This window comes from Pseudorasbora parva, chromosome 2 (assembly GCF_024679245.1).
Source record: "Pseudorasbora parva isolate DD20220531a chromosome 2, ASM2467924v1, whole genome shotgun sequence".
NCBI classification, from domain to species: domain Eukaryota; kingdom Metazoa; phylum Chordata; class Actinopteri; order Cypriniformes; family Gobionidae; genus Pseudorasbora; species Pseudorasbora parva.
This window is the reverse complement of record NC_090173.1, coordinates 50,017,552-50,042,520: the sequence shown is the minus strand read 5'-3', so window position 1 is coordinate 50,042,520 and position 24,969 is coordinate 50,017,552. Positions and strand designations below refer to the sequence as shown.

At 39.2% G+C, this 24,969-nt stretch overlaps 1 protein-coding gene across 3 annotated transcripts in view; it reads left to right on the top strand.

The window, feature by feature from the left end:
• Nucleotides 1-11,155: 11,155 nt before the first annotated feature.
• Nucleotides 11,156-24,969, top strand: part of epn3a (epsin 3a) — a 29,718-nt gene continuing 15,904 nt past the window's right edge. The window contains exons 1-3 of one of the 3 annotated variants that reach the window (XM_067423352.1): nucleotides 11,156-11,493; nucleotides 18,798-19,508; nucleotides 23,680-23,798. In XM_067423352.1, the coding sequence (XP_067279453.1) occupies nucleotides 18,911-19,508; nucleotides 23,680-23,798 (717 nt within the window). In that variant the 5' untranslated portion in view covers nucleotides 11,156-11,493; nucleotides 18,798-18,910. The remainder of the gene's footprint in view (nucleotides 11,494-18,797; nucleotides 19,509-23,679; nucleotides 23,799-24,969) is intronic. The other 2 variants (XM_067423344.1, XM_067423361.1) reach the window with 2 other exon arrangements.

Genomic DNA, 24,969 nt, shown 5'->3' with positions numbered 1-24,969 from the left:
ACTCGTCCGTGAACACTTCTGTCACGCCGCGCTCCACTTTATTCCTATGGGTGACGTCGAGCGACTTTAACGCGGCCGCACAGCATTCCGGGAAGGCAGCGCTGCATTTGAACCGATTAGAACGCAGAAATGACGGGAAGCTTCACAACATCGTTTTAGTCGCGTCTCAAAGTGGATTTCCACGCCACTGCTGTCACAGGACTTCACCAAATCATTCCAAAGAAGTGTGTTTTTGACAGAGCGGTCCCAGCGATAAAGGTTCGGTCCTGCTTTGGAAGCAGGCGGTGAATAAAACTGCTTCAAATGTCTGTTGTTGGCTACCGTTGCGTGAGTAAACATCAGTAAACAACACGATCGTGTATAACGTTAGTTAATTTATCAATGGAGCATGCGATCTATGGTGTGTGTTTAAATACATTTGTTTAGCTGACCACTATAGGTGTCAGTTTGATTATTGTAAAACCACCCAAACTTAAACCTAGGGGAGGTTCTCACAAAGCGTGCTTCGTCAGTGAAATGCGCTAACGGTTACTCCATTGTTGTTCTGTATAACGTTACACTAGTCTGACGTGCAAAACCGTTTTGCTTGCTACTGCTAAGGTTTAGTCGCATACAATAGTCCATAAACCGCATCATGTCCTCATAACCTGCGAGTAAAGACACACAAATGTTGACAGGCCACTAAATACAGTCCATACCACAGAGACGGACGTCCTGCTGTTGCTGTTTCTCCTGTTCAGTTTATTTCTGCCTCAGATTTGATTCTGGATCATATATCTATTAGCTGAATCTGATCGATAGCCATGGGCTTCTCCACGCTTGAGGACGTCACCGCTTTGTACGCTTGTCATTCTTTAGCTCCGCCCACACGATACGCCTCCAGGCGCTCGTTTTTTTTCCGGAAAGACTCGGTAAAGCCTATATTTCTTTTATAAATATAATAAAACTAAAGACTTTTCTGAGATATGAAGGGTGCAATACTACTCTATAGGTACTCAAGATTGACATGAGATTGACTGAAATTTTCAGCCCCCCATTAAAAAGTTTCACCCGCCCATTAAAAAACTCCCCAAAATGATCTGCCAATTTTTTGTTTGTTCTGTTTGGGAACAAAAAGCAAGATTTTTTTTTTCAGTACAAGGTTATTTTTCTTAGCCTACTGGCAGATAATTTTGCTTATTTAAAGAAAAAAATACGTCATTTAGAGTTTAGTTATCAAGATATCAAGATACTGATTAGACAGCATTATTATTGCACAGGTGTGCCTTAGGCTGCATGGCCACAATAAAAGGCCATTCTAAAATGTACAGTTTTATCACAAGCAAAACACCAGCCTTACAACCGCTGATCATGTGTAACCACACCAGCCCAAGACCTCCACATCCAGCATCTTCACCTCCAAGATCGACTGAGACTTTTAGAGACTTTGAAACCAAAGAATGTCTGCACAAACTATCTAAAACCGTCTCAGGGAACCTCATCTTCATGCTCGTCCCCATCGGGGTCTCGACCTGTCTGCAGTTCATCGTTGTAACCGATTTGATTTGGCAAATGCTCACATTCGATGGCGTCTGGCACTTTGGAGAGGCGTTCTCTTCACGGATGAATCCCAGGTTTCACTTTACAGGGCAGATGGCAGACAGCGTGTATGGTGTCATGTGGGTGAGCCGTTTGCTGATGTCAACGTTGTGGATCGAGTGGCCCATGGTGGCGGTGGGGTTATGGTATCGGCAGGCTTATGTTATGGACAACGAACAGGTGCCTTTTATTGATGGCATCTTTAATGCACAGAGAGACTGATTTATTGACTATCCCAATGCCCATTGTTGTGCCATTCATTTGCGACCATCACCTCATGTTGCAGCATGATAATGCACGGCCCCATGTTGCAAGGATCTGCACACAATTACTGAAAGCTAAAAACATCCCAGGTCTTGCATGGCCAGCATACTCACCGGACATGTCACCCATTGAGCCCAGCCCAGGTGAGTAAAAGTGGAAATGGACTGCATTTATACAGCGCTTTTATCCAAAGTGCTTTACATTTTGCCTCACATTCACCCATTCACGGCGATGTCAGCCATGTAAGGCGCCATCCAGCTCGTCGGGAGCAGCTGGGGTTTGGTGTCTTGCTCATGGACACTTCGACACTTGGTCTGGTGGAACCGGGGATTGAACCACCAACCTTCTGGTTTGTAGACAACCTACATGAACCACTGAGCCACTGCCTCCCCAAAAGTAATCCAAAAGTATGACACACTACATTACTTCCCATAGAAGTAACTTAATTAGTTACTGTTTTTTAGGGAATAACACAATACTATAATATAATACTTTTAATATATATTAACCCACCCACCACAGCACCCAAAACTTTAGACTGGTATTATATTTAATTGAAAACACGATGGCCAGTTAGTTCCTCTCTTTTAATGAAAGTATAGCTCTAAAGAAACCAAGCTTTGCATGTCAGAGAGAAACACACAGTCTAAAAGCTGGCAGAAGCTTTAGGCAGAAGCTGGTCATGCACCTGAACCAAATGTTGCATAATCCTGTTTATAAAATGGCTAGCTTTCAGTTTGATGCGATGTATAGCGGCGTGAGTAGTGTGGGTGGCAGCATTACAGTTTATTTCCCTCTGTCTCCTGGATAATTGTGAGGTTGCTAATGATTGACTTCCAGGAAAAAAGCTACAAATTGCATAATTATTGAACACAAGCTTTATTTTCAATTACTGAATGGTTTTCGGATGGAAAGCCTGTTATTTGTGTGGGCGCACGGAAACATTTGGTCAAAGGGGTGAAGGTTTATCCGTGTCTGTTTTTTGTGTGTCTAGGGTACCTCGGGAATTACATCTATATGAATGATTTCACATTCCATTAATCCCTTTCTGTGTAATGATGTTGATGGCTCACTTTTAATAGAAATAGAATAATAGCGGACATTAACAGCGCGACGAAACAAATCAAAGTCACGACAATGATAACAATAATCGATATAGATATGATCAGGTCAGAGTGTCTGAATCATTTTGGTCCCAAATGTTTACTGGTAGTCACAGTATGAAGAATTTTTGGGTATGTCACAGTTGACTTTATTTTGCCCTCCTCCTCAGTTGACTTACATAAATGAACTAAAGTGTCCTGCACCCACTAGTGAAAAAATTTATCTGGTGTCTGAATCATTTTTGGTTTGACTGTAAGTGTGAACTGAATGTAGTGTTTATTCACAGTTTGATGAAAATGTACAACAGTTTAAATTTATATTAAAGGCTATTAGTTGAACTTTAGATTCCTTTTTTGACACACTTGACTACAACATTTGCATATGTAATTTCAGAATTGCTTATTGTCTTTGAAATATGGTTAAAATTACTGCTAAATGTACTGACAAGCATTTATGGTAAAATATAATGCCATTTCTATTATGACTTGTCATGTTTTTTAAATATATTTTTAAAATGTATATTATATTTGCAATAATGAAGTATTTAAAATATGTTAACTGTAAATTAAATATCAAAAAACACATTCAGTTATTAGCCTATAATCAAGGACTTTACATGTGCTTTATTGTTAGCCAACACATTAAAATGAGTGCACTTTAAAGTAAATCGTTCAGTTTTACAAAGTTCATAGTATTAATAAACATAGTCATGAAATGGCCTTTCATTTTATCAATAATAATTAATCTGCAAATGCAGTTTTTAAAAATACTTTTTAAGGTTTGAAGTACAATAAAAGTGCACAATCAAGCGCTATTCCTTTATAGTCAGTTATCTTTACAACAAATAACACAAAACATCTTAATGGTCCAAAAAAGCACTCATATTTTGCGGAGGAATAACACAATTTTCAAGAAATATCAAGAACATTCTGGCGATGTGAGAATATGTCTGCACATCTATGTATTGGGCAAGGCATTGTAACTGAAGGACAAATCCCCACCCAGTGCAGTTGAACACCTTCATCTCTAACAGTCTTGGCTCGACTGCATTCACTCAAGGCCACACTGAACGGACTCAATTGGTGCATGGTATGCTTTCCTTTCCTTTTATAATACTTACCTTGAGTGCTTGAGACAAAATGTTCTCTGCTGAGAATTAAATATGCATCACCATGGTAACTGTGCACTTTATAACACTGTTTTTTCAGAGTCTATTTGATAACTAAAAAGCTGAGGCCATCTCTTTTGTAAGCCATCACAATATCACTCACTCCTCTATAAGGCCATGTATTGAAATTGTATTCCCTATATGCTTTACATTATAGTGAGAAGTTCTTCAAGCTAAAAAGAACCCTGAAGGCACACGACATGACACGAATGTTATTTGTTGAACAGAATTTGCCAGAACCAGCATCATTTTAATAGGTACATTATGTAACTTTTTGTTCACAATTAACACAATTTTAATGATGGATCAATATATCATCAATCTTTTTTCTTACCCTGATTCAAAATACCATTTTATCAATATTATCATAATTTTATGATCCTATAAATATGCTCAAAATGGCTGTAAAAATAAATCTGCATTGTTTATCCTTTTGATCTTTCATTAAAAAAACAATGCAAAATCCAAGGATTTGCAAAAATCCTTGAAGTAAAGTAATTGAAAGGGTGGAGAAAATCTGGATGAAATAAATGTTTTTCTCCAAAACCTGTTGGCCATGATTGGCTAAAGTATCTCTGAAGTATATTCCTATTCACATTTTTTTTTAGCACACCCTATAAGAACATGAAACTGTATAACTATGAACTCGTGTTGGAGTATGAGGAAACAAAAAGGCCAGATTCCCTTAATCATCCATCACAATGAGCAAACACAAAGAATATAGTTCTGATGTGGAGCAAAATTGTTGAGCTTCACAAAATAGAAAGTGGCTGTAGGAAATTAGCTAAAGCGTTGAAAATCCCCATTTTTCACCATCAGGGCAATAATTAAGAAGCTCCAATCAACTAAAGATGTTACAAATCTGCCTGAAAGATAAAGTGTGTTATGGTCATATAATTAGAATATCATCAAAAAGTTTATTTATTTCCCTAATTCCCTAAAACTTTTATATTGTATTAATTCATTACACACAGACTGATATATTTCACATGTGTGTTTCTTTTAATTTTGATGATCATAACTGACCACTAAGGAAAATTCTAAATTCACACAGAGACGCATATACGTATAAATTTCGTACCGGATCAGCGTTTCGTCTGTGACGCAGATATTTCTTGACACAAGGGAAAAAAAAGATGGGATTGGGAAAGCTCTGGCTTCGCGTGGACAGGGCCTCAGTCTAGTTCTGTAGGCTACACAATCATGGGGAAGACTGCTGACTTGACAGTTGTCCAAAAGACAACCATTGACACCTTGTACAAGGAGGGCAAGACACAAAAGGTCAATGCAAAAGAGGCTGGCTGTTCACGGAGCTCTGCTCCAAGCACATTAATAGAGAGGTGAAGGAAGGAAAAGATGTGGTAGAAACATAATAGGGATAACCGTACCCTGGAAAGGATTGCGTAACAAAACCCATTCAAAATGTGGGGTCGATTCACAAAGAGTGGACTGCAGTTGGAGTCAGTGCTTCAAGAACCACTACGCACATACGTATGCAAGACACGGGTTTCAGCTGTCGCATTCCTTGTGTCAAGCCACTCTTGAACAACAGACAGCGTCAGAAGCGTCTCACCAGGGCTAAAGACAAAAGGACTTGACTGCAGAGTGGTCCAAAGTTATGTTCTTTGATAAAAAAATAATAATATTACATTTTGTGTTTTCTATGGAAATCAGGGTCCTATAGTCTGGAGAAGGAGAGGAGAGGCACACAATCGACGATGCTTGAGGTCCAGTGTAAAGTTTCCGCAGTCAGTGATGGTTTGGGGTGCCGTGTCATCTGCTGGTGTTGGTCCACTGTGTTTTCTGAGGTCCAAGGTCAACGCAGCCAGAAGTTTTAGAGCACTTTATGCTTCCTGCTGCTGACCAACTTTAGGGAGATGCAATGCCAAAGCATACAGTACCTGGCTAAAGGACCATAGTATCCCTGTTCTTAATTGGCCAGCAAACTCGCCTGACCTTAACCCCACAGAAAATCTATGGGGTATTATGAAGAGAAAGATGCGATCTGCCAGACCCAGATGGAGAAGAGCTGAAGGCCACTATCAGAGCAACCTGGGCAGTGCCACAGACTGATCGACTCCATGACATGCCACATTGCGGCAGTAATTCAGGCAAAAGGAGCCCCAACTAAGTACTAGGTGCTGTACATGCTCATACTTTTCATGTTCATACTTTTCAGTTGGCCAAGATTTCTAAAAATCCTTTCTTTGTATTGGTCTTAATATTCTAATGTTCTGAGATACTGATTTTGGGATTTTCCTTAGTTGTCAGTTATAATAATCAAAATGAAAAGAAACAAACATTTGAAATATATCAGTTTGTGTGTAATGAATGAATATAATATACGTTTCACTTTTTGAAAGGAATTGGTGAAATAAATAAACGTTTGGATGATATTCTAATTATATGACCAGCACCTGTATATCACCCTAATACATGGCAAGGAGAGTTTGAGTTGACAAAGACTCTCCAAGTATAACAGATGGAGAATCGAAGAGATTAGTCTTGGGGTCAGAAAGACGAAAACAAAAAATGTATCAAACAACCCCTACATTACCACATGTGGTTGACTGTGTACAAATCTTGACTCCAGTGATTTAAGAAATAGTTAATATTCACACTAAGAATAGTTTTAGCTACTAATAATGTTGTTCTATTTTTGGAACTAATATAGTATTTTATCATATAATAAAATAAACATACAATACGTTTTTTTTTTTTTTTTTTTTTTTTTTTTTTTTTTACAAACCAAGATAACCATATGAGGGCAGCAAAAGCATGATTTTGATTTGCGGCTGGCGTTTCCATATATTACCTCTCGTGTTTATCACAGGAGGCAACAGCATGTACATTATCTGTTTGTATAAATCTTAACATTTCAATTAGTGAATTATAAAATGGATTGTCATGAATGAGAAATACATTTATTTGTATCTGAATGGAGTAGCAGAAATAAATAGGTGCCACGAGTTTGTGAGTATCAGAAGAAAAGAAAGAAGGATTTTTGGCCAGAAGAAACGAAGACAATGTGGAATGTATTGACATGTTAAATGCAAAAATAACGGCATCGTGAAAAAAAAAGTTCACCATGTGGAAGATAACAGGTTACTCAATAGGGAATGTTGACACACCCAGATCTGCACTAATAACATTCCTGGTCTTGTCCTACAAGCATTATGGACAAGATATGGCTTGAAACTCTTACAAATGAACAATTTAACTTCTTTTTTCAGGACATGGTTATTTGAAGGATGTTTTTAAACTTTGTCAACCACATGAGGCAAAACTAACTATTTAGCGATCCTTCAGAAATATTTCTAATATGATGATTTGATGCTCAAGAAACATTTATAATTTCTGCAGCATTTCTTAAATCAATGTTTAAAACTGTTGTTCTGCCTATTTATTTATTTTTTTGTGTGGAAATCATGATCATATCATTTTTCAGGATTCTAAGAAAAGCATTTATTTTAAGTAAATCTTTTTAATGTTGTGGATAACATAACAAGAGCCTCAAGTTACTACATAATCAGATTACTTTTTTCTGTAGAGTTCTGCATCACTTTTAAAATGTACAACAAAATATATTCCTTTATATATACAAATATAGTTCCTTTTTTGAATAAGTAATGCAAGTTACTTTGTTTTCCCATCTATTATCTGACAGCTCTCCTGTCCCCATGTATGGAGAAATCATTAGGGAACATGATGGTTATTGTAGTTCTAGACTAATGTGTGCAAAAGATGGTAATGGAATGGCACCCATTGACGTTCATATAGTATTTGTTTCCTCCTATTGAAGTCATTGTGTCTACTGTCAACTGTTTCATTACCAACATTCTTCAAAATATCTTCTTTATTGTTTAAATGAAGAAAGAAACTCATACAGGTTTGGAACAACTTGAGGGTGAGTAAGTAATGGCAAAAATTTTATTTTTGGATGAACTATCCCTTTTAGATTAAACTGTTTGTCTTTTGTGGATTTTAGGGGAAGAAATGATATGAATTCTACTTTGGCAGCAGTTCAGAATGTCTTTGTTGATCCACTGGAAGAAGTAGACTATCCGTTTGGCAAGAACAGAGCTGGTATTTCCAGAAACACTTGCTTGTCACAAGGAAGCTTTGAATAGAAATTCTTTTCAATAGTCCAACCACAGAACAGTTTTCCACTTTGCCAGTCCATTAAATGAGCCTTGGCCCAGAGAAAACGACTGCACTTCTGGATCATGTTTAGATATGGCTTCTTTTTTGATCTATAGAGTTTTAGCCGGCAACGGCGAATGGCACGGTGGATTGTGTTCAACGACACAGTTTTCTGGAAGTATTCCTGAGCCCATGATGTGATTTCCATTACAGTAGCTCATTCCTGTATGTGATGCAGTGCCGTCTAAGGGCCTGAAGATCACGGGCATCCAGTATGGTTTCCTGGCCTTGACCCTTACACACAGAGATTGTTCCAGATTCTCTGAATCTTTGGAGGATATTATGCGCTGTAGATGATGATAACTTCAAACTCTTTGCAATTTTTCTCTGAGAAACTCCTTTCTGATATTGCTCCAATATTTTTCGCAGCAGCATTGGGGGAACTGGTGATCCTCTGCCCATCTTGACTTCGGAGAGACACTGAGGCTCTTTTTTATACCCCATCATGTTGCCAATTGACCAAATAAGTTGCAAATTGGTCCTCCAGTTGTTCCTTACATGCACACTTATCTTTTCCGGCCTCTTATTACCGGTCCCAACTTTTTTTGGAATGTGTAGCTCTCATTAAATCCAAAATGAGCCAATATTCCCCCTCGGTGAGAATAGCATTCCGGGGCGGGGGTCCCCCTCGCGTTCGTAAGGGGACTAATGTGCGATCAAAAAGAACACTTTCACTTTCAAAGGAGCAGGGGATCAAAGGAGATGATGCCAATTTTTTTGGCAATATGTGTCAGTATATTTAAAATGTTTTGTACCCACAGAATCATTTTCTTAGTGACTTTAATAATAGCCTATATTTATTGTAATGCTAAACTCTATTGCACATTGCAGTTTTGGGTGCTGTTGGGGCTGCAGGCTTACAGAAGATAAAAGAGGTTAGGAAACACTTTTCCAGTCTAAAGAGCCATTACATCACACTTCACCCCTCTCTAGAAAATAATGAATAAATCATGAACATAAATGGTAGGTAGGTTTGTGGGAATAGTCATAAGTAATTTAACACTCCCCATCATTTCCAATAGAGCACATTAGACAATTTCAAATTCCAAAAATTTTTTTTGCTAACAAATTACAGCCACAAACCACATGCTTGTTTTGGTACCTATTAGATAGTCAACTATTATCAGCTAAACAACTAGCAGTGTTGGAGAGTAACTAGTTACATGTTACAGAGTTACGTCATTTAACTACAAAATAAATGTAACTGTAATCGGTTACAGTGGCTGGAAAAAAATACAGTTACTTATGAAAATGTTAAAGATGGCAAAGGGGGTTACATCTGAATATTTTCTGTAAAAAGCAAGGTTGAATAATTATTTTGTTGCTTTGTCTATTTTTGATATGCACTCCTGCCTTAGGCCGTTAAGATGTATTTCTGATGCTTTGATTGGTTCTTGTTGGATTTTGCAGCAAACCACATGACATCTATCCACATCGCCTCTGGAGGCTTTAGGCTACAACCTGTTTGAGAGTTGGCCAGTGATAAAAATGTGTTTCAGTGCTGGAAATTAGAAATGTAATCAAAAAGTAATTAAATGTAATCAGTTACATTAATAACGTAATTCATTTGAAATAGTTACACAACGTATTACATTTTAAATAGGGTCATTTGTAATCTGTAACCTAGAACATTTCCAAAGAGCCTTTCCAACACTGCCAACTAGACAAGAATAGGAGGAGCTTCTTTGTTTTTTTTGTTTTTTGTTTTTTTAACCTTTTATAAGCAGATTTATGTAATCAACTTGCACCTATTATAATCTTAATTTCTTTGTTCTGCTGTACAAAATAAGATATTTGGAAGAATGGTGTTCACCAAGCAGATCTACTATTTTATCTAAATATTAAAAATTGTGTAGCTTTAAGTAAATAAGAATCACAGAAATGATTGACTATTTGAGACAAAGGTCTTGTAAAAGTATGGTATTTGGGGTAAAAGTTGCTGTTGGGGTACAACATGATAATAAATAGTTAGCAGACTTCACCATTTGTTGACCTGATAAGCTGTTAAGATTCAGATTATAAGTATCATATATTAAGACGAGTTTCCACCTTAGAGATAATCACCATATTTATAATGAAACCACCATATTTAAAAAATATGATATTAATAATTTCATACAATTAAATATAATTTATTTTTACTACAGTAAATCTATATTAAATTAGTATTATATAATTTATAATATTTTATTTATGATATTTATCAGACATTTATATTTTGTATACATTTATACTATTTTTTTCTTAGATTCTTTTACACAAAATAAACAATTTTTATGATTTATTTTCACACATTTTCAAAATCTGTTGCTCTATAAATGTTCATAGCATACAAACATATTTTTTTCTCTGCGATCATACACTATGGAAGTAGCAAATTTGTCTTAAGGTGTGTACAGAAGGTCTTTATTAACTCCCGGAGAAAAACACAAACAGCCATTCCCTGCCATTATAAAGCTTGGAAGAGCCATGACATTTTCAATATAATGAAAATGAGTAAATCATGGGGTAATTTTAATTTTGGGGGAACTATCCCTTTAAGCATTTTATAGGGGAAAATGGCAATTAAAGGTGTTAAATGTTACCCATTTTAACGTATTTTTAATTTTATTATATTTTGCCTATTTAATTTCGACGTGTATTTAACACTATTGGTAGACAAATAACAAGGATTGTAAACATTCCGATCTGTGAATCCTAATAGAGGGAAGTGCCGTGCATCTGATGAGAGCACATTCCCTGGCCAGGCAGAGCAGCATATCAGGTCTGTCAGGCTCGTGTGTGTGAGAGAGTGAGTCTCGTTTCGGAACAGAACGGGTTAAGGACAGACTCTGACTGTGCAGCCCTCCGTCCCTCCCTCTCTCCATCATCCTCTTCCTTCGGTTCACTTTACTGGCCTTTAACAAGGGGGGGCTCTGTTGCCAGCGAGGTTAGCGCCCGGGACTTTTTCGGGATATGTACAAAAAACTCCTAACCGGATAAGGCCTCCTCCACAAAGCGAAACAACACAAATACACACGCAAAACTTTGAGACGCTTGACTGAGTTGAACGTCTGGAGTGTGTGTTTGAACCAGAATACAAAAACTATCAACACTGGAAGCATGCGGAGATGTCGAGGGGAGGACAACTACCGATAGGATCCCACAGTTGGGACTTTTATGTCAGGCAATGAGAGGTAAGGACACAAAGGACGTTCAGATTACTACGATTTTGCCTCTCGCGAAGCAAAATCAGATTTACAAATCTTACTCTATATTATTCCAGCTGAGTCACGCAACCAAAGCCGCCTTTCAAACATTCACCCTCTCCCTCTCTCTCCTGCCGCAATAGCTACCGCATTATGAAGATGCGAACGCTGCGAAGGGGCTCTTTATTTTTGTCCCACAGCACCGAAAAGCATTTAGGAGTCTGATTTACCTTCTTTCTAGGTTCAAAGCTTCAACAAAAACTATGAAATGGACGTTAAATATGGCAAAGCTGGTTCTCTTCAGTCGGATTGAAAGTTAATTTGTAGCCTCGCTTGTAAGGTGGACAACTATAGTAAACAAATGCATGAAGGCACATTTGGTTAATAATGCTAGTTATTTCCATGCTTTTATCTGAAATAGGCTATAACGGGAATATAGGCTACGTGCCTACGTGCTTATTTTACATTTAGACAAAAGTATAGTTTTTCATGTGGAAATTCTAGGTTAGAATAAGCAAAGGTGATTAATAAAGATCATTTTGTTGTTTGTGCCATCTCAGGCTACATTTTAATACATGATCAAATTCAATGCTGATATTTGTACAAACTTTAAAACAAACAAACAAACAACGAATATTCAATACAAAACCTTGGTAACTGGTAAATTATCACCCTATACATAGTGACAAAAACGAGATATGTGCTTGGCATTACAGAATTTGCTTCCTGAAAGCATGATGATGTCATCATAACAAACCTTTTCTAATGTATGTAGTTCATAGTTCAACTAGTTACATAATATACTATATATATATATATATATATATATATATATATATATATATATATATATATATATATATATATATATATATATATATTATGTGTGTGTGTGTGTGTATTTAATCTTGTTTCAGTATAAATAAATTCTTAAATCAAAATGCATTTATTCAGATTAGTTTGCTTGTTTTAAGCAAAAGCTCCCTTCATTTTAATTTTATTTTTCAAAAAACAAGAAAGAAAATGTCATGTTACTTATCTGGTACATGCATCTTGATTTAAGAATCTTTAGATATTTAGACTTACAAACAAGACAAATGAGATTTTGTACGACACCTCTTTATCTTGTGCTATATTAATCCTCTGATAGGTTTGGACATGCAGATCAGATTTTTCTAAGAGAAAGGCTTTCACACAGGTTAATGTGGGAAATCATTGTGTATTGTGCCCATGTGTCAGCAGGGCTTGTTTTTGAAATTCCACCCCTTTTGCGCAGCACTGTGTGATCCAACAGACTCCCAGCAGAAATGTGATGTTAAGCAAACGGCTGTTATTGATTGTCGTCTAAAGCCAGTTCAGCGAGAGTGGAATGTGTCACCTCGTCAAGGTCATGGCCTGTGCACTTTATATATGATATCGGGTTCTCATTACCGCTGCAAGCATACGGCTTTGATGTGTGCTTTTATTCAGGGTGTGGTCTTGTTTATATGAAGTTATTAATAATTTTGTCAGAGGAGGCTAACAGTGACTCAAAATACATTGCAATATTGTGTAATCAACAACATGAGACAAGCAGTAATCTCCAGTCTAATAAAATAATGATATATTTTTTTGTAGTCCAAATATTTATACATTCTTAAAATAAAATGCATTAGTAAAATGCCATGAAATATTATGAATAAATAAAAATGAAACAAGTTTTTGCTTTAAAGGGGGGGTGAAATGCTGTTTCGTGCATACTGAGCTTTTACACTGTTAAAGACTTGGATTCCCATCCTAAACATAGACAAAGTTTCAAAAACTAATGTTGGACGTTTGATGGAGTATTTCTGTGTCAAAAATACTCCTTCCGGTTTCTCACAAGTTTCGGAGTTTTTTTCGAGTATGGCTCGGCTTGACGTTAATAAGAGCGGAAGGTCCTTGTATGGGCCGTACGGGCTCTTCTCCCGGTAGGGTGCGCGCGCGCGTGACTAGAGCGAGAGAGGAAATGCACGCCCATAAACACTCGCTCAGATCATAGACCGTAAAAAAATATGGACGGCTCGACATCATCTGTTTCCGCTTGGCAGATTTGAAGCTTTTAGGCGGCCTGCACGGCGCTGACATCTTGGGACCGAGTCTGCGCAGTAGCGATTTCCGGACCGGAGTTGCGCAGTAGAGCGCAGGAAGTAGAGCAGGAAGTACTGCTGCGATATCAAAAGCCCGCCCACACTCTCGCAGATGCAGAACAATTAATTATGTTGGTGTGAAATAAACAGTTATGGAAATGTAGAAATTAAAGCTAAAGCTCCAATCTGCTCTCAAAAAATTTCGAAAAAAGTCCGTTTTTCCATGCTTTTATCAGTGACAACTTCACTCAGAGAAGCCGTCAGTCTCAGCTGTCAATCATGACGTCACACCCCCCGTTTTTAAAGCGTCAGATAACTAACTAAAACTAAGCTTATTTTAAAAACGAACACTTGAAATGAAATCGTGATGATAACTGCCTTCAGTGACATTAACTAACTTTGGGGAAAAAATATTTGAAGTGTAATTTTATTGTTTAGTTTGTCTTGCGTCCATTAGAAATCACAGAGGGGCGGCTATACTGGGACCGGTCACCGGGGGTCGATCGAGGCGCGAAAGCTTCAGTAAATGAGAGGGAGACTGCAGGCTTGGCTCAGATGCAGATCCACTCGTCCGTGAACACTTATGACGCGCCGCGCTCTCGCTCCACTTTATTCCTATGGGTGACATTAAGCGACTTCAACGCTTCAGCACAGCATTCCCTGAAGGCAGCGCTGCATTTGAACCGATTTGAACGCAGAAATGACGGGAAACTTCACAATATTGCGGATTTCCACGGTCAATGCTGTCACAGGACTTCACCAAATCATACCAAAGAAGTGTGGTTTTGACGGAGCGGTCCCAGCGATAAAGGTTCGGTCCTGCTTTGGAAGCAGACGGTGAGTAAATCTGCTTCAAATGTCTCTGCTGTTGCTTATCGTCGCGTGAGTAAACATCAGTAAACGACACGATCGCGTGCTTCGTCATTCAAATGCGCTAACGTTACTCCATTGTTGTTCTATGTATAACGTTACACTAGTCTGACGTGCAAAACCGTTTTGCTTGCTACTGCTAAGGTTTAGTCGCATACAATAGTCCATAAACCGAATCATGTCCTCATAAACTGCGAGTAAACACACACAAATGTTGACAGGCCACTAAATACAGTACATACCACAGAGACGGACGTCCTGCTGTTGCTGTTTCTCCTGTTCAGTTTATTTCTGCCTCAGATTTGATTCTGGATCATATATCTATTAGCTGAATCTGATCGATAGCCATGGGCTTCTCCATGCTTGAGGACGTCACCGCTTTGTACGCTTGTCATTCTTTAGCTCCGCCCACACGATACGCCTCCAGGCGCTCGTTTTTTTCCGGAAAGACTCGGTACAGCCTATATTTCTTTTATAATTATAATAAAACTAAAGACTTTTTGGAGATATGAAGGATGCAATACTACTCTATAGGTACTCAAGATTGACATGAGATTGACTGAAACTGAGTGTTTCACCCCCCCCTTTAAAAAACTCCCCAAAATGATCTGCCAATTTTTTGTTTGTTCTGTTTGGGAACAAAAAGCAAGATTTCAATCAGTACAAGGTTATTTTTCTTAGCCTACTGGCAGATCATTTAGCTTATTTAAAGCAAAAAATACGTCATTTAGAGTTTAGTTTCCAGAAAACAATAAAAAATGTCTTATGCACTTTTACTTATCTAGTAAATGCATCTTGATTTAAGAAGTTTTAGATATTTAGACTGGTAACAAGACAACTAATATATAAAGTATAAATAAGAAAAGCATTTTTTTTTTTTTGCAGTGCAACTTCTTATGTTCCCATATTGAGACACACTGGAGAGTTTAATCTAACAGTAAGCTTTTAAAGCTCATACATGTATGTATGTATGTATGTATGTTTGTATGTATATATATATATTTAGCAGTGATATTTCTCATAGTTTACCAACACTGTGGATATTATGTACCATCAAGATAACACCATTAGGCATTTCTCAATACTACAACTTAATTTACACCAACAGTATCTGTCTAAAAACCTGTTTAATGGGCCTCATTCATAAAACGCCAGAATTTGTGTGTAAATTATTCAACCATTATCTAACCATAACCCCTCCCTCCCTCTCTCTCTAACACACACACACACACACACACACACACACACACACACACACACACACACACACACACACACACACACACTTGTCATGAACAAGACCCATCATTGAATCTTGTACAATTTAATGGTTTGTAAGTCTTTGTTTTTCACATGAAAGCATGTCATTTTCCTTTTGCTAAATGTAGTAATTCCTGCGGCACGTTTGGTTGACTTGCTATGTGTTGTTTGTACATTGTTGATGATAGGTTGTGTTTGATTAAATGTGTCAGTGACCAGGAGGATGTTCCAATAGCACTTTTTAGTCAGAGTTTGTTTATGGTCACATCTTCTCTTTCTCTTTTGAACTGACAGCTTACATTCTCTCGGGTCATATGTGATGCAAGTCCACGTGGCCTTAACACTGATGTATGGTCTGCATTTCAAGTTTTGCTGGTTCTAGACTATTTGTAGCAGTGAAGTTGGGTGTCAGTTTTGCTGCCTTTTTTGTTGTTGCTGTCATTTCTGCAACTCTAAAAATGAAGGTTCTTTATTATAATCAATGGCTCCATTAAGAATCTTTAACATCCATGGTATCTTTCCATTCCACATAAGATTATTTAAAAATCTTTAGTTTCTTAAAAAGTTCTTTAAACTAAGAGTAAAATGGTTATTTTAAGAACTGTTCAGTAAAGGGTTCTTTGGGGAACCAAAATGGTTCTTCTAAATAGGGTGAAAAACCTTTTTTTAAGGACTAACCCCGCACCCCATTTTCTTTGAGACAGACAGGTAGGAAGACTCTCCCCACACTGGCATCTACTGGGGCAGAAATAAACAGATAGCGGTACAGAAACTACACACTTCAGCCGCCTTTACTGGATGTTACATCTTTGATACCTGAGATTATACAAATAGCTGAAATGTTTAACTTTTTTTGTGTGTAATAAAGAACAAAGAGCTGGAGTTTTCGGCATGTTTCTTTCAAGTCTGCTTTCCTCAGCTGGTGCTCATTTCTTTGAAGACATGTTGGATGCAGATGATTTGTGTTATATTGCAGAGAGGAGCTGAGTTATATCTTTTGATTCCATATCAAAAGAACTTGTCAGCTGTCAAACGGTATCCTGTAGAAAAAGAAGTGCGATTAATTGTACTAAATGTGGCCTTGTAATGTACTTCAAATCTATGCTATCTAATATTCTATGCTATTCACTCTAGTCCTACTCAAATAGCTCCAAAAGTAATCTAAGGTTCAGAATTGCATTTAATATACATTTAAACTATACTACATTTTATTTTAATTGTAAATAACATGCAGTTAAATATCTGAACATTACATTCAGTTTACTTTACACTTAAGTATACTCTTTCACTGGTTTACACTTACATATAATCAAATAGATTAAAGAATATGTGTATTTGGCGTGTTGGCAGAGGGGTGTGGCCCAGAACACAGAGTACCAGAGTAATAAGTACTCTTTTTACAAGTTCTCACAAGGGTAGGTTTTTGCCAAAAAGCTAATGAATCCATTGACATATCTGTTTAGTATTTTTCCAAAGAAGTCCAGGGAATGTGTAATATAATGGTTTGTAAGTCGTTATTTTTGAAATGAAAGAATGTAATTCTCCATTTGCTAAATGTAGAAACTCCTGCTACCCATTTGGTTGAGTTGCTACTCCGATCAGGCATAACATTGTGACTACTGAAAGGTGAAGTGAATAACACTGATTATCTCTTCAACTGTTAGTGTGTGGTATATATTAGGCACCAAGTGAACATTTTCTCCTCAAAGTTGACGTGTTAGATACAGGAAAAATGGACAAGCGTACGGATTTGAGCGAGTTTGACAAGGGCCAAATTATGATGGCTGGATTACTGGGTCAGAGCATTTCAAACTGCAGCTCTTGTGGGGTGTTCCCGGTCTGCAGAGGTCAGTATCTATCAAAAGTGGACCAAGGAAGGAACAGGGGTGAACCGGTCACAGGGTCATGGGCGGCCAAGGCTCATTGATACACTTAAGCCCCTTTCACACTGCGATTCCGGCAAATACACGGATAATGCGACCCAGCATTTGTTCCCGGGCCGCTAGATTTGGTCTATTCTCACTGCCAGCGAAATACCGTAATATGTGCGCTTTCACACACAACGCTTAACGGTCCCGGGTCGAGTTGACACGTGACATCGTGATGTGACGTATAATGGCGAGCGATTTCAGCTTCAGCGGATAGTAAGGAGCTCCGTGATCTCGACTTGTGTCCAGTTTGCACACTTTTCTGCTTGTTTAATTTTAGTTTCTTTTGTATATGAACACTCTCTGCGTTTAAAACACCGACTATCTCTTCTGGCACTGCAGGCTTGTATTATTGAAAAAGCAAGCTCTAGGAGTCGCACGATAACTACGTACACGTTGCGGCATTAGTTTCGGCTTTTGTTCACACAGCGCTCGTCCCGGGTCGAATACTGCAATGTTACTAGGTCCCCGACCCAGGTCGAATTCGGTAATCAGTCCCGGGACGTGGTTGCTTTCACACAGAAGGCGACCCGGCAATGTTCCGGGAATATTGCGGGTCCGACGTGCAGTGTGAAAGGGGCTTTGGGGAGCGAAGGCTGGCACGGGTGGTTCAATCAACGGACAAGCTACTGTAGCACAAATTGCTAAAGAAATGAATGCTTGTTCTGATAGAAAGGTTTCAGAATACACAGGGCATCACAGTTTTTTGCTAATAGGGCTGCATATGGAGCTCCATGCTGACCCCTATCCACTACCGAAAGCGGCAACAGAGACCACAGAGCAATGGAAGAAGGTGGCCTGGATGAATCACGTTTTCTTTTACATCACTGGGATGGCTCGGTAAATGTGCGCTGCTTACCTGGGAAACACATGGCACCAGGATGCACTATGGGAAGAAGGCAAGCCAGCGGAGGCAGTGTGATGCTTTGGGTGATGTTCTGCTGGGAAACGTTGAGTCCTGCATCCATGTGGATGTTACTTTGACACACATCCATTGAAATGTAATATCTTTTTTGTATTTTTCCAAAGAAGTCCAGGCAACCCATCTACAGTATGTTTCATTTGAGATGAGACCTGTTTCTAGTATGAAATTAACATTTTTTTATTTCACCTCTCTTTTCTTCAGGTTAACAAAGCTGTAGCAGGAGATTGCTGAACATTTCGTCTTTGTGGAAACATCACACTCCTTATCACAAACAAAAGTGTATCCATCGTCATCACCCCACGCCCAAAGTCATCATGACGACCTCTTCTTTACGGCGGCAGATGAAGAACATTGTGAACAATTACACGGACGCGGAGATCAAGGTCAGGGAGGCGACATCCAATGATCCGTGGGGTCCTCCAACCTCGCTCTTGATGGAAATCGCAGACCTGACGTTCAACGTGGTGGCGTTCACGGAGGTCATGGGCATTATCTGGAAGAGGCTCAATGACCATGGCAAGAACTGGCGACATGTGTACAAGGCCCTCAATCTGCTGGACTATCTGATCAAGTCCGGATCAGATCGAGTGGCCCAGCAGTGCAAGGAGAATATATACGCCATTCAGACTCTGCGGGATTTCCAGTACATCGACCGGGACGGGCAGGACCAGGGCATGAGTGTCCGGGAAAAGTCCAAGCAGCTGGTGGCTCTGCTCAGGGATGATGAGAAGCTCAAGCAGGAGCGATCACAGTCTCTCAAGACCCGTGAGCGTGTGACCGGAACCAGCGGTGCCATTGCTTATGGATCTTTACCACCTCCTTACCCAGGACGCCCTTCCAGTCAACCCAGTATGGAAGCAGTGTATGTCGAAGAGCACAGCAGGCCAAGGGGCTCACCTTCCTCGTTTAACTGTGAGTATGACTGTTCTTACTTTTCTTGAATGCAGAGTCACACACTCATGGCGTCACGTTCAAAAAAGTCCTGGGGACAATTGAATATTAAGTTATGCACACTAATAAAAATATGCCCCAATTAGGATCTTCTTTCATGTAGTATGTAATACAGCTGTTTCTGAATGTAAAGGCCTGCAAAGTTTCAGAGTTCAAAGTCCAGGATAAATTGAGTTATAGTCTCCAAAAAGAAAGAAGTGTTTCTGAACTGCCAAAAATTAGTTGTCAGTGTATCCAGTCTTAATTCTTGCACAAAATGATGAAGATTTGTTAAACATTTGCATAATAGCTGAGACTGGAAGAGTTTGTATTGTGTTGTCGCTTTGCATGCACTTCCAAAGGATAAGGACTCTGGCTCGAATTATACAGTAAAAGCGACACCATTGTTGATGTTTGTATCACTGTGTATCAAGTACTGAAGAAGATCCAGAGCTGAAATTCAGATATGAATATGAATATATATATATATATGAAATTCAGATATCAGAACAGAGTAGACCAATCACAACAGACTGGGTCATCTGACCAATCAGAGCAGAGTAGACCAATCACAACAGACTGGGTCATCTGACCAATCAGAGCAGAGTAGACCAATCACAACAGACTGGGTCATCTGACCAATCAGAGCAGAGTAGACCAATCACAACAGACTGGGTCATCTGACCGAGCAGAGTAGACCAATCACAACAGACTGGGTCATCTGACCAATCAGAGCAGAGTAGACCAATCACAACCAACTGGGCCATCTGACCAATCAGAGCAGAGTAGACCAATTACAACCAACTGGGCCATCTGACCAATCAGAGCAGAGTAGACCAATCACAACAGACTGGGTCATCTGACCAATCAGAGCAGAGTAGACCAATCACAACCAACTGGGCCATCTGACCAATCAGAGTAGAGTAGACCAATCACAACCAACTGGGCCATCTGACCAATCAGAGTAGACCAATCACAACAGACTGGGTCATCTGACCGATCAGAGCAGAGTAGACCAATCACAACAGACTTGATCATCTGACCAATCAGAGCCAACCATTACTAAACATTACATTATTAATTACTACTTTTACTGGTGTTTTAAAAGATCAATTAGTTAATCCAATATTCTACTTTTTAAGCGTTTTTGTGTAATGGACTTTCAATGGAGGGGCAGAAATCTCTGGGGTTTCATTAAGTTTCTTCATTTGTGTTCTGAAGATGTACCTTAAGGGTCCTGCACACTGTGCTATTTTTCAAAATCCTTTGCGAATGTCCCTTGTCAGACTGTACGAACATGATCGCCATGTCACACTGTAAGATCTCAGTTGACATTAATGTCAGACTGCACGATAGTTAAGGCGCGCTAAAAACGGACGCGCGCAAGAAAACTCACCCGGAGTTCATATCATCAATGAATGACGCGTTCAGTGACAGTGAGCTGCATTACACACGGGACTGAAATGCTGGCTACAAAGAAATCTCTAGCTCTCGTTTTGGTCGTAGTTTGTCTTGAAAAACGGAGATATTTGACTGTCATCGTAGGAGAAGTCACACTGCAGGATTCTGTGCCAAATCTTCTGACACTGCCAGAATTTCGTCTGAGGTAAAATTTGATCGCAGCGCTCATTAATCGGCTGCCGGTGAACATGTCAAACTAACGACCAAAGACGTCAGATTTTAGCCTAGGATCTGAGGAATCTTTTAGGATTTCCTAAATTTGTCTCAGACGGCCAAATCGTGGCCAAAATCGCACAGTGTGCACCCGGCTTTAGAGTGAGTCGATGACATAATTTTCATATTTGGATGAACTAACCCTTTAATGTATGTCAGGAGTGAGATTGATTTTACTGGAATGGATAGTTCCTTTGACTAGGGATTTGAAAACCAATCCGCCGCTTGCTTAACTAAACCAATGATTGATCTATGTCAATAGTGAAAAATGTGTACACGCAATGTTTACAAGGTGTATCACACATGGCCTTGTGCTTTTAACCCACATTAGAAATGTTTCTATCTTTTGGAAGTTCTACTTCCTCATTTTTGTGAACGTGTGATTCCAACAGTTTTAATGCCTCATGAGGGTGTGGATCACTCCATATAGACTTGATCACATGATGCGTGTGTAAATGTGGACCAAATGCGCATCTACATTCTTCCCATATGCATTCATTTACTCAGTAGTTCGGAATGTTTGGAGGCTTCCGGTTGATTTTGGCCGTAAACAACAGTGCTAGGGATAGTTCACCCAAAAATGCCAGTCCTGTCTTTTACTCACCCTAGTGTCTTTTCAAACTGCATCTTTCACCTGTTGGCCATAAAATGCTACCTGGCTTCTTTTGTGTGGTCCACTCCTTTGAAACTGACATTCATGAGCTGTGCTGCATGCCTAAACTCTTGAAAATGCATCCCAGTAAAAAACACATTCTTTGTATTTTCTGACTCGTTGAATTCCTCACATATTTATGGAGCAGTAACTCCAAAATATGCAAAATACAGCACAGAGTATTTATTACTGTGATCAGCTGAAACTGAATAAATGCTGATGTATGAGCGTAACAAATCAGGGAAATAAATGTATTTAAACATGAAAAGTGAATCAGCTTATCATGTCATGACTGACAGTCCTAACTTTATACTTACATTTTTCTAGACTACAGGCCCTCGCTCGTATGCTACGATAGACCACATATTCAGTTTCCACAAGGAACTATTTTACAGTTTTCTAATCTACTGAAATTCAAGCTTTTGATGACATAAGGTTGTCAATGTGGTTTCACTTTAACTAACAATAGGCCAACATGTTTGTCATGGTGCCAGGTTTTTTGGGAAAGTACAGAAATGTCCCATCCTAGGTGTTTTATGAAAGGCGTGTTGGTGGGCATCGTTCACAGGGTCGGATTGTCAGATGGTCGTGATCCTGAGGAGATGATGTAAAAAGTCGTGATTTGTGGTAATGTCGAGTCGTCCGTATCTCTTCACCAGCGCATTCCAGGCCAGGCACAGCCATTCAGAAGCACTGTAGTGGAAGTGATTGCAAACTGAAAAAAGATATGCCGGTTTCTGGTTCTGGGAGGCCTATTGCAATTCAGATGAGGAAATAATTCACAGTGCAGAAAATAAAACTAAAATTATGTAAGGGTTAATGCAGACTCGCAATTGCTTGATATAAAGTGCAATTTCTGAGATATAAACTCGCAATTGCTTCATATAAAGAAACAATTGTGACTGAGGAAAATAAGTCAGAATTCTGACTTTATATCACGCAATTGCCAGTTTATATCTCAGAATTTGGACTTTATATCAAGCAATTGTGAGAAAAAAAGTCTAAATTCTGAGATTTTAGCAATTACTCCTTTTATTTTTTTTATTTAGTGCCGTAATCGGGCTTCCATAGTCTACTGTTGCTAAACTGCAGGACATGTGTAATATTAAGCAGTTTTTAAAAAGCATATTAAGCCGCGAAAGATACACTGTTCCTTAGGCTCTTGAATTAATAATTTGTGTAGTTTTAACACGGATTAGTCTATATTTAATATATAGACCAGTGTTATTTAACATTGGATTGCTTAATTCAATTTTTGTTGTAGGCTATCACTTATCTGAATACCACTGTTAGTACATATTCCTGAAAAACCTTCAGCACTGTTTGTTCATTTGTATTTAGTTTCTTTGTTCGTATTGTGTTGCTGACCGTTTACTTGTCTTCTGTAACTGTTTTGAGGACTTTTTACTTGCATTAAAAAGCTAGTATAAATTTGTGTTGAAGTATCGATAATTGCGAAATTTTACTTGTGACCTCGATCATATCACCCACCAATAATCTTGATTTCAATATTAAGCAAAATAATCATTAAGACTTTTGCCCTAATCAAGCAGCCCTATCGGAATGACATGCCACAGATGGATGAACTGCCACCCTATATGGGGGGGTTATTATAATGTAAGCCCCATCGCCCCGTCCCTCTTCTCCTGTCCCACACAGACACCCCATTGTTCCGATAGCAGAGTCAAACAGGCACAGGAAAGCAATTCCAGCCCGGCATGGGACAACAGTGATTCGGGTGCTTGTTTAACATTCAGTGGTGGTGCCAGCCCTTTCTCTCCCAAACCAAGAGGTTGAATCCAACATTTTCTCTTTTCTTCCTCCCAGCCTCCTCTTCCTCGCCTCATCTGGCCCCAGATTTGGAGCGGGCCCGGCCGCAGACGAGCGGGGAGGAGGAACTTCAGCTGCAGCTGGCCTTGGCCATGAGCCGAGAAGAGAGTGAGAAGGTGAGACACACACACACACCACACAACACACACCACACACACACTGTTCTGGATCATAATCAGCGGTTCTCTACTGGTTTTGCTTCAGGATGCAGATTTTACAGACATTGTGTGGCGACCCAACACATGGCCATTAATATTTCCAAAACACTGTCCATCAGCAACTGATAAAGTTAAAGGGTTAGTCCAACAAAAATGATAATGCTGTCATTAATTACTCATTCTCATGCCGTTACAAACCCGTAAGACCTTCGTTCATCTTCAAATGAAGATTTTTTTTTTTTTTAATGAAATCTGAGAGCTCTCTGACCCCTCCATAGACAACTATTTAATTAACACTTTCAGGCCCAGAAAGGAAGTGAAGACATCATTAAAATAGTCCATGTGACTCCAGTGGTTCAACCTTAATGTTAAAAAGCGACGGGAATACTTTTTGTACACAAAAAAACCCCACAAAGTAGCCACCATTTTGCCATAGCACTTTAAAAGAGCTGCACTCTTACAGCATAAACTGATAAAAAGTCATTATTTTTGCACAAAAAGTATTCTCGTCGCTTCATTAAAGGGGGGGGTGAAATGCTGTTTCATGCATACTGATCTTTTTACACTGTTAAAGACTTGGAATCTAAACATAGACAAAGTTTCAAAAGTTAAGGTGGACGTTTGATGGGAGTATTTCTTTGTCAAAAATACTACTTCCGGTTAGTCATAAGTTTCGGCAAGTTTTTTGAGATCATGCGTCCCCATTGACGTTAGTGGGGGCGGAATTTCCTTGTATGGGCCTTACGGACAATTCTACCGGAAGCGCGTGAGAGAGAGCGAGGGAGAGAGCGAAAGCAACAGGCTACGCCCATCAAAGCGCTGGCTTGTAGGATGCTAAACAGGTGATATAACCAGTAGCTACTGACTTACCCACTGATAGGCCGGCGGTCGATCTGTATTAGCACTTTCCTCACGCGACGGGCGAATCACTTTCCTCACAGAGCGACTCACTTTCCTCACGCGGCAGGCGAATCACTTTCCTCACTGAGCGAATCACTTTCCTCACAGAGCGACTCACTTTCCTCACGCGGCGGGCGAATCACTTTCCTCACTGAGCGAATCACTTTCCTCACAGAGCGAATCACTTTCCTCACAGAGCGACTCACTTTCCTCACTGCAGCGCGCTGCT